The following is a 14,743-nucleotide window of genomic DNA, read 5'->3' on the forward strand; positions in this document are numbered from 1 at the left end:
CATAGGAGTTTGCCATGGGATAGGGATAGAGGAAATACCCTGGGCACTTACCCTAACTTAGCAGTGGGAGGAGGCCTGGAAGGTGTGCCAGAAGTTTGAGGGATTCTTTACTGCCCAGCCTGGGCACACCAACTGGCCACCTACTCCATTGACACTGGGGGAAGTAGCCCAATCTGTCTTAGGTCAAGCCCAGGAGTGTCATGCCCAGGTCATGCAGAGACCCATTGTGTGGGCATGGCGGCCTCCAGGCTAAATGAGGATGAGATTGGGAAGGAATCTTTTAGCTCTCTTACTTGCAGAGAGTAGCTGTCTACTCAGAATTTAGAAGATATTAAATAAACCCCAATTTAAAAACTAGATATACTTTCAACCAGTCTAATAGTTTTCAAAAATATCTGAATTTTGCAGCCATCTCTGACAGGCAGTCACTCACTCACAGTACTCACAATAGCCTACACTGAGGCTATTAAAATGCCACCATGCAGAACAATGTCAATCTGAAGGGGGGTTGCTGGGATGAAGATTTAGCATTGCATGCCCTAGATCAGGGCTTTCCAGACTCTTTTCTTTGCAAGTTCCACTGCTACTAGCTTCTCTGGGTGCTGCTGCCCTCTGATCTCTCTTCTGCTAGGTATCTTTCTTACCCAACCCGTGCCTCTTTTTTGACAAGTCAGGCCATTACATAGCCACCCCCTTGTCACCAGTTCACCACTTAAGTAGCTGATCCTGCTTCTTGTGGGATCAAGCCAGGCAGAGCTATGCAGTCACCATGACAGTGGGGCAAAGTACCAGCTACCATACTGCCGAGAATTACTAGTGGTACTAATTCCACTGACTGAAGAGCTCTGCTCTAGATCTTATAGGATTTTCTGAGTGTACATTAGGTCCAGATGAAGACAGGTTATTTCTGTGGTCTTTAAAGCATGCCTGTCTGAAAAATCACTCTCCCTCTTCAATAATCTGTTCCTTGAGGGAAGACTGGCATATTCATAGCTCAAAAGGTGTATCTTTTTGTGAGATACACTTTACAGCTGTATTTTTATGGCAGACTTGTAGGGCTATTTCACATGCTTACCAAAACAGACCCTTCATCCAAAATGGAAGAGAAACATGAACATCCATGCATGCCCAACACATCTGTGCCCATGGACCACCAGCCAGGTATGGATTTAAAGCTCCAGTAATACCTGAAGTGAGGTCTTCTTTTCTAAGAAATGAATTAGGTCACAATATACAGATAGTGACTGCCATGTCAAACTCCAGGGTGGACACTGACTACAGAATTCATATCAGCTTCTAAAGAACACCAATAAATTTTAGACCAATGGCTTAGCAGATATAATTCAGTATTTTGCTTATCTAATTCAATATTCTATTGCTGATGGCCAATTAGAAAAGGTGTAAACCAAGTGGAATACTCTACTCATTATCATATTGCTTGATCTTCCAGCATTTCCCTCATCTCTTTATTAAATGCAACAGCTCCTTGCAAACCAGGCTGTTCCAATTTGATGAAGTTGCATCTCACTTCAGGGATCTAAATATCTCTTTTCTTTTCCTCCCCCCACCACCCCCAGCCTTTCTTTAAATAAATTAAGAGGTTCCTCTTTCCAAAGAGGTTTGCCAATAGGAGTGTAAACGAACCAAAGTACGTGGTTTGATTCGAATTTGAACTGAACCAGCAGCTCCAGTCCATTCAATTGAATCGGTTCGGCAGTTTGGGAGGCAATGCTTGTAAAGGGGAATCCGGTGAGGATTCCCCTTTACAATTAAAGGGGCAGGGGAGTGGCAAGAAAGGTTTTTCAAGGTTCTTACCTGATCCCCCACTCCCCAGTACAGCAGAATCGCCGGCCGGATTGCTCTTTAAACCAGCTGCCACTGGAGGCACAGTTCCAGCATCTGCAGATTCACGGAGACCATTTGCATGGTCTCTGTGCATGTGCAGAGGCCAGAACCATGCCGCCACTGTGCAGGTTTAAAGAGTGATCTGGCCACAATTCCACTATCCTGGTGGGTGGCAAGAGGGTAAGAACCTTGAACAATCTTTCTCGCTCCCACACTACCAGCCTGCTCCTCCCTCAACGTTGAATTGGTTCGCATCAAACTCGGCCTGGTCCAGTTCAATCAGGACTGAACAGGCCCCGGTATGGTTCACAATATTTCAGCACAGAACCATTCGTACACACCCCTAATTTCCAAATATTTTGAAAGAGATCCAATTCAAATAATACCTCACAGACCATTTGTTGGTTTTCCAGTTTTAATTTCAACTCCTCACCCCCAATAAAAAATAAAGATGTTTAAAGAAGATGATATCCTAAAGTGGTGCCTTGTCCTTCAGAAGGATGTTCAATGTGGCCTTTCTTGGTCCCTTTGAGGTCTCCAGTGAACTTATATGTGGTGGGAGATATGCCTTAAGAAGTAAAGTAATGTTGGAAAAAGTCATTCACCCTTGACTGGCAGACAAAACAATGAAGTCTCATTGAGATCCAAGTATTTTCACAAGTCTTCAAGAAGATGATCCCATTTGGACCTTCTTGAGTATTGCAGAGGCTTTGCAAAATAAAAGTTACTTGTTGCATGTGGTATGTCACAGCACACATGCTCTGGAATCACAAACAATCCCTGCACAGTGCCACTTGTCCCTTCCGGTAATCGCGACATGGGCAGAGGCGCTGGTACTTGGTATTGCATCCTGCACAACTAAATAATAGAGGTTCCTTCTGGAGGTAGCACTCCCGGACATTTTCAGCCACAGCTGGGTAGAGGTGATTCATCTCTGACTCTGTGCTGTCACAGACAATGTTGAGCCTAGGGAACAAACAAACAAAAAAGCAGAGTTTTGCTGTATGCATTCTACCAGGGAAAGATTGGGGTGTGCTACAGAGGCTTAAAGTATGGCCCTTGCGAGGAGTGAGGTCCTTCTTACTTGCGTAAGAAGGAGTGAGGCCAGCCTTACTTGGGTAGGGCAGCACTAGCCCAGGTAGGGCCGGTTGTAAGAACCATCAGGATTAGTCCCAATCCTGGCCCTTCTTTGCAGGATAGCCTGGGTTTTGTACCTGGGCACCCTCCTACCTCACCGCCTAGTCATGTGGAAGGTTAGGCTGCAGGCAGCCCAAGCTTCTATAGAGCCAGGCAAAAGAAGCACCCGGCAGCACGGAACTCCCCCAATGGACCATACTCCTTGTGCAGTGTATTGTGGGATACCAGAGGACTTCCTCCTTCAGATCCTAGCTCTGCCAATCGCTGTTGAGCCGGTTGTCTGGGCACATGATCAGCAGAGCCAGAAGGAGCTGCCAGTCATCTGAGAGGAAGCAGGTAGGAGCCTGACTTTCTCTCCCCACCCCACCGACCAGTTTGCTCATGTGATCGACCTTATTATGTACTAAAGAATCCAGTGTTGTGTGTGCTAGATTTGGGGCCTCCACTCTTTAGATATGTCTCTCCTCAAGAGACCTAAGGGAAGGGTGCCACACACATCTGGAGGTGAGGCTATAACCTTTGTTTCTCCTGTAGCTCAGGAAAACTGCCTGGCAGCTATTTAATAAACTCTGACTTGAGCTAGTGAATCTGAACTAGCAATTTCTCCAAAATGGTTGGATTTTAGGAAGCTAAAAGAGCTTAGCGAGTAAAATCTGAGCTCTGGCTCTAATTTATCATATAAAAATGTCGCTCGGACTCAAATTGCCTGCCTGGCCGCCGTGACAGAAATGATAATGCACCCATTTTAATTGTCCGGAGCTATGTATGCAGCTTGGTGGCAGATTTATGTTCTATTAAAATGTCAGTGTCTGTGTGTTCCAAATGTATGCTTACAGACAGAGAGCTAAAGAAGAAGGAGGAAGAGGAGAAAATAAAGGCATCTGGAAAATCCAGCACCTTTTTCTGTAGCAGAAAGCTTTTCACACACAATGCAGCTGGAAGATCTGTCCAAATATTTTTAGTCTGCTCTGTTGTGTGCAAAGGGCATTGAACAAATGTCAGAGAGGCATCCATGGAAAGATGCACTCTGTCAGCAAGAATGCAAGAAGTAGCAGTGAAAGTCTGCACCAATTCCCAGAGTTTGGGGAAAGTCTTAAAGGAACCAGGGGAGCAAAGGGCCTTTTCATTAGGGAGTGGTGCCCAGTAGTTTTACTCTTCCTTGGGTTTCCAGCTTGTCCTGATACAACTTTGAAAGGTCAAAACTCAATTTAAGCTCAGCCGCTCCCCCCCCCCGCCGCATACCAAATTTCTACAAAACAGCAACTTCTCATGAAGTGAAACCTGGCTTCAAATTCAGATTTCAGAGCTGAAATTGGAGCTTTGCAAGCAATACACACTTCTGTCAAAATAAATAAATCAATAAAACATCTCAGCACTCAAACTTGAGGTTTGCCATTAGATCTATGGCCCCAAACCACCAGTTTTCAATATTGTCTTGCATAAATGCTACAGCTCAACATCAGTTTGGATTGAAATAAAATTGTGAACCTTACAATTTTCTCCCCCAGCTTCAAAATACAAATGCCTGAATTGATATTTGGATTGGTTAGTATCATAGAAAGAGAAACAAAAGAGATCCCAAGGGAATAAAGGCAAACAAAGTGAGAGATCAGACTTACTGCTGAAACACTTCCTTTTGGTTGATGAACTTGAAAAACTCCGGCTCGCAGACCAGCCCATGCTTCTGACAAGTACTGGTGCATGCCTGTCCAACATCCGATACCCACACCTGCATGGATTTCACTGGGGGCCACGCTGGGAGGCTGCTGCTGGAATTGCCAGACCATGCCAGGTAAGTGGAATTGGGTTGCAGCCTGAATGGGCTTGCAGAGCTTTGCATAGTGTGGCTGTTGGACTGGTCTGGCAGAGCAGCAACAGCACAGAAATCCTATTAGGATGGAGAAAGGATGGGTTTTACACTGAGATTAACAGACATTAAGACTGCAAGTGAGGAAGTAAGGTGGGGAAGAGAAGGACTCGATTCTGAGGGAGGTTTTTTTTTTAAATGTTCATTTTTTAAAATGAGCATTGCAGGAGGGGACTCTGACACCTCTTCTAGCAGTCTGTAATGCAACTCATACTGCTTCCACTTCATCAGTTATTATTGATTATTATTTATTTACACAGACAGGTGTTATTGACTGGTTTGTTTTATCCAGGCATTGAGTCCTTCCCAAGGACCTGGGATGGCTGGATTTCATCATCATCATCATCATCATCATCATCATCATCATCATTTCGTGTTTACACAGTCAGACAGGTGTTATTGACTGGTTTGTTTTATCCAGACATTGAGTTCTTCCCAAGGGCCATAATAATAATAATAATAATAATAATAATAATAATAATAATAATAATAATAATATTAAAATATTTATACCCCACCCCTCCAGTACACTACTGCTTGGGGCAGTTCACAACAATAAAATAGAGACAATATACAATGAAAACAATAAAATTAACCAAATTATGTAAACAAGTTAAAAGTCAGGTTAAAAACCACAATCAGTATTAAATTTCAAATTAAAAATTTTAAAAGTTAAAAATTGAGTATTACAAAAACTATCAACTGTAAATCATATGGCTTGTACTGAAAGAGTTAGGTGGCCTTATCCAGAACACAGTTCTTTTCTGGAGGCCAAACATTCTTTGCATGATATTTCTGACAAATCCCAGATGGCACCTCATGTAATATTTCAAATGAGAAATACTCCAAGCATGGGATCTGGTCTGGTCCCACCTTCTTAGCAGGGGCATAGTTACAGTAGAGCATGCCGGAACAAAGTCATTTCTCGACTCACTAGCATGCCATTTGCTCCTCATTCCAGGACTTAGACCAGCTTTAAGCTGACAAATCCTCTAGATGTGGAAGTGGGAAGGAGTATAAAATGACATCCCTCTCCCCTCCTCCTCGTGATTGACTGGCTAGATGCTCAGACTCAGCCCACCCCTTCCTCAGCCTGACTGACAGCTCTGCAGCCAGGGCAATGCTGCTCCTGGACATCAGCCAGCATTTCCCTGGCTCATGGGCCTGTCAGTCAGGCTGAGGTAGGGGTGGGCTGAGCCTGAGTGTCTAGCCAACCAATCACAAGGAAACGAGGAGGAGGAACGGGTGGAGTCAGACCAGCAATATGCTGTGGCTATGAGACGAGTCGATGGGATGAGATCAGGTTTAATGACTTGTGTTTTCTTGCCACCAACACTGGCAACACTGGGAGCTACATATTAAAGAGATGGGGGAAGGAAAGGAAAGAAGGAGCCCCATCTTAGCTTATCCCATGGCTGACCCAAACCATGCTATATCCCTGCTTTGACTGAGAGATTACAACCCATTGAAGGCTTGCTCAGTTCATCCTTATTTGACTACGTTGAATTAAAGGCCACAGTAGAATCACAGGAGAAGTGGGTAAAGGTAAAGTGTGCCGTCAAGTCAATTTCAACTCCCGGTTCCCACAGAGCCCTGTGGCTTTCTTTGGTAGAATACAGAAGGGGTTTACCATTGCCTCCTCCTGCGCAGTATGAGATGATGCCTTTCAGCATCTCCCTATATATCACTGCTGCCCGATATAGTACCAGCGGGGATTCAAACCGGCAACTTTCTGCTTGTTAGCCAAGCATTTCCCCGCTGTGCCACTTAAGGTGACACATGGGAAGTATTTCGCATGGATCCACTTTCCCCCAGAAGTGGGCCTTCTGTGCGGTGAGGTGAAGTGTCTGCCTAAAGTGGCAGATTTCTGGAGTGCCAGTCGGGTAATGAGATGCTCCCACCCTGCTGCCCACTACCATCAGAGCAGCTCTTTCCTGAGCAGTGGCAGAGGCACCATTCAGCAAAGGGCTGCTCTGAGACATTCCTCCTACTCTCCCTCTACCACCTCTTTCTACCAGCCCCTTGTGCACCCTCCTATCTCTTTCCTGTGCTGCTGCCAAGCTACTATTGAAGCAGAATAAACAAGGAAAGGGCAGTAGATTATAGGAGATGTTTTGCAGTGCATCTAGTACTCTGCTGCTCTTTCCATAAAGTATAGTAGACACTCTGTAGAGCACCTTCTATACTTTGCTGCCCTTCTGTCCTTTTCTCTTCTGCTTCTTCCTTTTTCAGAGGAGGAGGGAGTGGGTGTAGGTGTTCATGGACACCTATGGAAGTGGCGGTGGATGGTGTGTGTGTGTGTTTTAAAGTATGTGAGGAAGGAGGTGACATTTGGTGCTCTGCCTCAGATGCACACTGAGGTCTTGGGCCACTATTGTTTGTTCCTGTAACATGCAAGGAGGCTCATGTAGCAGACTTCATACCTGGCATTCAGAAGGCCTCAGATTCAATCCCTGGCTTTTCCGGTTGAAATATCTCTGGTAGTACTACTGGGAAAATCCCCTGGTCTGAAACTTTGGAGAGCCAGTTAGAGTAGCCAGTACTAGACTAGATGGAGCAAAGGGCTCATTCAGTAAGGCAGCTTCACATATGCAAGAATCTTTCACCACAGACTTATTTATGGAGAAAGCAAAGGTGTTTCCCACCCTGTTTCCATAGTTCAAATATTGTGGTGGTGGGGCATTTACAGTGCAATTGTCTACACATTTACTCAGAAATAAGTCCCACTGTTTTCAGTGGAGCTTACTCCTAGGTCAATGTGCACAGAATTTCAGCCTTAAACTCCCTGTGTGCAGAAGGGGCTGAATTATGACTGTGGTTTTTATTCAAACAATAATTACAAATGTTAAAAGCTGATACACTCTAATGTTTTCAAAGCATATAATTCTGCCAGCTAGCAAACAGGAAAGAACAAAATAAAAATAGAAAATAGTAACAATCAAGCATTGTGAGTAAAAAGGAAAAGAAGAAAAAAAAGGCCAATTGTGCAGAAACAAATGAAACTCATATTTCCAGAGAAAAGCTCAGAAATGAACATCCTGTAATGTGATTAATATAATTTCAGGGATCATATGAAAAGAGAAACCCTTTTCCCCTAGTTTCCTTCCAAAATCCCAGTTTTGTCCACAGAGAGGGTTGGAAGAAAATATCAGATAATGCCCACCAACCAGACTAACCCACTTCCAGTGCCCCAGAGCTTTTCATTGCATGAGGGGCGGGGGTGTACAATTTTTGGCAATGAGTTTTGTGAGGCACAGGTGGCTGCAGAGGAAAGAGATCACCCCTTCCTCCTTGAGCAATGGAAAAATCGGATGTGTTGGAGGGTTAGTTTAGATGTTGGCCAGTCTCTTCCTCCTTTGCTTCAAATCTTCTGGGCTTTTCTTCTGAAAATGTAACCCACATTACCAAAGTTAGTGGTTACCATCTGTTGGGCATGAAACTTAATTGGCTTTTAGGCAGAGCCAGAAAGAAGAACAAGATGCAGGTCAGCTACCTGGTACTGAATGTAGGCATGAATTCGCTCCAACATCCCTTCAGATGTGTACTCATAAGGCAGATAAGGATCCACCTGGAGAAAGGGAAGAGCAAAATGTAAGCATGGATTTGGAGAAGGCCATCCTCATCACCACTTTCTGATCTGCAACAGGGTTAAGGAGGAATCGCAAGGTGCTAACATTCTGCATTTGGAAAAGAAAATACAAATAGGCAGATCTGATTATGCTTATTTAATATGCAATCTTTGTCAATATTTACAGCATTTGGAATTTTTCTAGGGTGATAGGAAGAATTGGATGAGATGTTATTTGGCAAAAGATATATGGGGGGCAGATGGTGGAGGGAGCAAGAGTGTGCTATGAACAAAGATTCTACCTCCAAATCACTGGATTCCTGTCTGGATCTCATATCACATTGGAGCCTTTAATGGAAACTGCAGAAACATACATGCATTTTCATCCTCCAATAATAAGCTAGGAATCTATCCTTTTTCTTAATGAAAGTAGAGGAGTGTTTAGATTTTCTGACACAGCTACAATTTCTCATCCCAGAAATCCAGACTTTGGCATTACACATGGCCATCTGTCAGCAAGAATGCAAAGATTCACCCCAACAGTAATTTAGACATGTCATTAATGACTGGGGGACCTTTCTAGGCTTTACAGTGCAATGCTATTGAAGCCAGTACTGGGCTAGACTGCTGGCATGTCCTGCTGGCTCTGCATGCATATGACTTGGCTTCGTGCTTGCTCCTCAGTGAGTGTTTCTTTGGGCATGTGCCTCTCCTCCTCAGGAATGCTGGCAAGCATCCTGTTGGACCTGTCAAAAATGCTCACAAGGCAATGCCAGGAGACGCCTCCATCCATCTGCTACCAAGAGGCAGGTGGATGAAGCATCATCTTGAAAGGCAAAGGCTTCCACAAAAGAAGGACTCACCAGGACACGCCACTCCCAATGAGATTCTGCCTTCCCTTTCACCTCCTTTTACAAAGATCAAAACCAGTAAAAATACACCAATTAAGAATCAACATACAGCTAGATGATGAAAAGCAGATGGCATTTTCTCGACTTCCAGCAAAGGTCCCCTCCCTGTATTCTTCAGAAGGGCTCTGACTACAAAACCCTCAACTTTAAGGAGTTTCACTTTTCAGCTGCTTATCAGTGACTAATAACAACAGGACAGATTCTCTCTCTGATGACTGCTCTGATCTTACAGGTTTCTCATAGTCTCCCACCTATGGTTTCTCATTTTATATTTAAAATGTAAATACAGGGCATGTCAACATGGGGGCTTTTGTGGGAACTCATTTGATCCCAATATGATATTTCCCAGTATGAAATATCAGTATTTCATACTGATCCTAGCTAAGATTACTGGGGGTGAGTGCCCTATAGCTCACCCTGGATTGGCTAGGAAAGAAGCCAAGCTCAAAAAATTTATCTTGGCGATAAGAGGCAGCTCTAGGTTTGCCATTGAGGAGACACCCATGTGGGCACCAGTGTCAACATCTGAGATTAAGAGCCTTATTGCCCAACAGACCAGGGAAGGCCCCAGGGGAGGACCTTATTCCACCAGAGGCAATTAAAAATAATCTGGACTGGTGGGCCCCTATTTTGGCTTTGCTCTTCACCAATTTGCATGGCCAAATCCCCAAGGACTGGGGATAGCAATCATTGTCTTCATATTAAAAAACGGGCAGAAAGGGTGACCCCACCAACTACAGACCCATCAGTTTGCTCAGTAAGCTACATGTGAGAAACCTACATAGGAAACTTAAGGAATGGTTAGAACAAGAAAATCTCCTTGCAGGGGAACAAGCTGGTTTCAGGGAAGGCCACTCTACCATTGACCAGTGCTTAGTTCTTCAGTACCTCATCCAGAAATACTCCTCCTGCAATGCAACCTCCCTTTATGCTGCCTTTAGTGATCTCAAAGCAGCATTTGATTCTATCGTGTCAAACTGTGGGATAAGTTGGAAGCCTCCTCCATTGACCAGCATCTGCGGTATTTAATTCACACTCTGTATACAGACACATCACTTTAAGGTAAGGTGCAACCCCCATGGCCACCTTTCAAGACCAGTCTCAACCCAGATGGGCATCAAGCAAGGATGCATACTGGCCCCACTCCTATTAATTTTATACATTAACACATTGGTGGGCCAGATTAACAACCTGGATTTTCACCCCCCTAAACTTGCTTGGAGACGCATTGCCACTCTGCTATATGCAGATGATGCAATAATCCTTGGCGGCTAGATGGACATATGATTGAGCAGGTCCCATGCTTAACCATGGGACTTGCTGGAGTAATTTTTTCACTTTGGCAGCTCTAGGAAAGCCTACGGGGAACATGTGGTTCAAAATGCCCAGAGGAGCTCCTCCATCATCAAATTCCTGCATATGAGAGGAGGACATTATGTACCCGCGGCCCTCGACCTGTTCATTGCCAAACTAGCAGCCCAGCTTCTTTATGGCACATAACTGGGTCCCTTCCAGAGGTTTGCCCCACTGGAATGTGTGCAATCCAAATTCCTGCGGGCAGTCCTCCAAGTTGTGTGTCTAATGCCACTCTGCGCTTGGAAACAGACCTGATCAAAGTGGAGGCCAGGATATGGGTGGCCATTCTCGGCTATTGGCTCAGACTATCCTTTCACCCCGTTGGTCTTGCTCCTTTAGCCTTAGGTGACAACTACCAATCTAAATTGAAACGGTCAATTGAGACAAAAATAGCATCCTTGACTCTACTTAATATGAACATAAGAACAGCCATGCTGGATCAGGCCCATGGCCCATCTAGTCAAGCATCCTGTTTCGCACAGTGGTCCAACAGTCTGGTGGCACCAGATGCTTCTGGAAGCCACAGGCAGGAGTTGAGGGCATTCCCTCTCTTCTGCTGTTACTCCCCTGCAACTGGTACTCAGAGGCATCCTGCCTTTGAGGCTGGAGGTGGCCCACAGCCCTCCAACTGGTAGCCATTGATAGACCTCTCCTCCATGAAGTCATCCTTTTAAAGCCATCCAGGCTATTGGCTGTTACCACATGCTGTGGCAGAGAGTTCCACAAGTGGATCACGTGTTGTGTGAAAAAGTACTTCCGTTTGTTGGTCCTAGACCTCCTGGCAATCAATTTCATGGAGTGACCCCTGGTTCTAGTGTTGTGTGAGAGGGGAAAGAATTTCTCTCTATCCACTTTCTCCACACCATGCATGATTTTATAGACCTCTGTCATGTCTCCCCGCAGTCGTCTTTTTTCTAAACTAAAAAGCCCCAGGTGTTGTAGCCTTGCCTCATGAGAAAGGTGAAGTAGGCCCCTGATCATCTTGGTTGCCCTCTTCTGTACCTTTTCCAGTTCAACAATGTCCTTTTAAAGATGTGGTGACCAGAATTGTACGTAGTACTCTAGGTGTGGCTGCACCATAGTTTTGTATAAGGGCATTATAATATTAGCCATTTTATTTTCAATCCCCTTCCTAATGATCCCTAGCATGGAATTGGCCTTTTTGACAGCTGCCGCACATTGAGTTGACACTTTCAACGAGCTGTCCACCACGACCTCAAGATCCCTCTCCTGGTCAGTCACTGACAGCTCAGATCCCATCAGCATATACTTGAAGTTAGGGTTCTTTGTCCTAATGTGCATCACCTTACACTTGCTAACACTGAACCGCATTTGCCACTTTGTCGCCCACTCCCCTAGTCTGAAGAGATCCTTTTGAAGCTGCTCACAATCTGTTTTGGATTTCACTACCCAGAAGAGTTTGGTATCATCTGCAAATCTGGCCACCTCGCTGCTTACCCCTGCTCCTAGATCATTTATGAATAAATTAAAAAGCACCGGTCCCTATACAGATCCCTGGGGGACCCCACTTCTTACTTCCCTCCATTGTGAAAACTCTCTTTATACCTACACTGTTTCCTGTCTTTCAACCAGTTAGCAATCCACACATGTACTTGTCCCCTTATTACATGACTGCTAAGTGTCCTCAAGAGTCTTTGATCAGGAACGTTGTCAAAAGCTTTTTGGAAGTCCAGGTATACTATGTCATAGGAACATAGGAAACTGCCATATACTGAGTCAGACCATTGGTCTATCTAGCTCAGTATTGTCGTCACAGACTGGCAGCAGCTTCTCCAAGGTTGCAGGCAGGAATCTCTCTCAGCCCTATCTTGGAGAAGCCAGGGAGGGAACTTGAAACCTTCTGCTCTTCCCAGAGCGGCTTCATCCCCTGGGGAATATCTTGCAGTGCTCACTGCATCAAGTCTCCCATTCATATGCAACCAGGGCAGACCCTGCTTAGCTATGGGGACAAGTCATGCTTGCTACCACAAGACCAGCTCTCCTCTCTCAACTGGATTGCCTTGATCCACACACTCGTTGACACTTTCAAATAACTCCAAAAGGTTGGTGAGGCAAGATTTACCTTTGCGGAAGCCATGCTGGGCTATGATCAGGCCAAAGATTCTATCAAACAGCATATAATGGACATAGAGTGCAAAACTGATTTAAGCAGGGTCTCAAATTTTACCATCAGTGAAGCTCTTACATATTTACCCTCCCCAGTGTCATATCGTACTCAATTGGAAGTCCCAAAACAAAGGAAGGCATACACCTTGTCACGTACTCCCCTCAGCTGTGCTTGAAGGCCATTTCAGAAAGGCTCCACTCGCAGAGTGACAATGCCCCTGTGGGTATGCCTTTTATACCTTTATGTCTTGTATGGCTTTTAATGCTATTTTATACCCTTTTGTCCATTTAAATGCTTTTTAATGTTACCTTAGGCCCTTTAACGTATCATTATACATTATACTTTGCTCTGTGTAATCACCCCCTGTATTTTACGCTGGTCTATGACCATAATAAAGATGATTGATTGATTGATTGATTATCCTGGCTTATTTCTGAACCAATCCCAATTCAGCCCCTATTTGCAGCGGGAGAGCATGGAAGCTTGCAAGGCTCCACAGAGCCTGGCTACAAATGACAGCTCAGGGCGGAAGAAGGGTGTTGCTGGTGGAACACAGCCCTCCTCACTGCTAGAGAGTTTGGGAATTTTCAGGAGGGTTGCTGTCCCCATCCCATGTTGTTTGGGGGGTGGGGTGTAGCCTTTTTTCATCTCCCTATTGAAACTAATGAAAGCAACAAATTCCTCATTGCTTTCAATAAATAGATTTTTTTTAAAAAAATGCAGTCATGAAAATGCCCAAAAGCAGGCAAACAGCATCTCTGCCCCCCGCCCCATGAACTCTTGGAATATGAGGCTCATCAGCCATGTTCGTTGTCCCGTACTAAGCATTTTGGTGCTAGATGAGTAGGGGGAGTGGGAAACTCCCCTATAGCTCCAGAGAAGAATTCGGGGGCTGCTAATGCCCATCTCTCATGTGAGGCAAGTATTTCAGAGCCCTGAAAACTCATTTCCTGGCCCAAGCCTAGCAAACATCACCAGCATCTCTAGCAACAGCTCTATACAGAGTAGGCTAGGGTTGTAGTCTTACGAAAGGCCTGTTGAATACAGTGGGACTTACTTCTGAATATACATTCAGAGGATTGGGATGCAGAGAGATCATAGCTTTAGGTCAGGTGCCTCAATCTGCACTAGCAAATGACATGGTGAACCACACAACAATACTAGTAGCATTTCCGCTGGTTTTGAGCTGAAATTCCATATAGGCAGCATGGAGTGTTATATATCCCCTACGTAGGTGGCACACGGACCAAACTATGCATCTCCATTTAATGTTTTTAAAAAACCACCCAGAAAGTGAATGGCCATTTCCAAGTTCTGTAGGCAACAGTTCAGCTCTATCTTCATTCCTCTTATTTTTCTCTCTCCAATCCTGAAGGGGGCGGGGGAAGCAGGAGAAGCCCTGAAGAGGCCCATTGATATTTTACACTTTTGGCTTAAGCTTTATTGCACCCGAAAAGCCAAGCTGTATGTAAAATGGACCTGCTGCTGAGAAAGATTAGCATTTAAATGGGGGATATGATTAGCTACCAAATCCAGCGGGGCTAAAGAAAGAGTACAAGAGAGACAGAGAAACACTAGATGTAAAGGTACTAAAGAATACAATGTACCTGGGCATATATGTATAGAGGCCTGTTGTAACTAAATTCTTATTCAGCAGTGACTGACTCCGTGCCCATCTCCAATAAAGAATGTGTTAAATCTTGTGGACATTTGAACTGGCTTTGTTGCTTTTCCATTACTGCACTGAAGCTCACTTCCGCCTCATCAAATGTCGGCCTCTGCACCCTTTGCTTACAGAGACATGCGCTTCTGTGTTTTGGTTTTTCCCCTTTATGACTGATAGGGTGCAGTTAAGCACCTCCACCATTGGCCAATTGCTGCTAGTTGCCTCGGGGTTGGTGACAAATATCTATGACTGATCCAAGATTAAG

At 44.7% G+C, this 14,743-nt stretch overlaps 1 protein-coding gene across 3 annotated transcripts in view; it reads right to left on the reverse strand.

Moving 5' to 3' along the window:
- Positions 1-2,242: 2,242 nt before the first annotated feature.
- The window catches only part of MGAT5B (alpha-1,6-mannosylglycoprotein 6-beta-N-acetylglucosaminyltransferase B), a 312,928-nt gene continuing 300,427 nt past the window's right edge, over positions 2,243-14,743 (reverse strand). For all 3 annotated transcript variants that reach the window (XM_053294465.1, XM_053294466.1, XM_053294464.1), the window contains 3 exons: positions 8,343-8,417; positions 4,602-4,870; positions 2,243-2,811 (listed from right to left, as the gene is read on the reverse strand). In XM_053294465.1, the coding sequence (XP_053150440.1) occupies positions 2,613-2,811; positions 4,602-4,870; positions 8,343-8,417 (543 nt within the window). In that variant the 3' untranslated portion in view covers positions 2,243-2,612. The remainder of the gene's footprint in view (positions 2,812-4,601; positions 4,871-8,342; positions 8,418-14,743) is intronic.

This window comes from Hemicordylus capensis, chromosome 2, assembly GCF_027244095.1.
Source record: "Hemicordylus capensis ecotype Gifberg chromosome 2, rHemCap1.1.pri, whole genome shotgun sequence".
NCBI lineage: Eukaryota > Metazoa > Chordata > Lepidosauria > Squamata > Cordylidae > Hemicordylus > Hemicordylus capensis.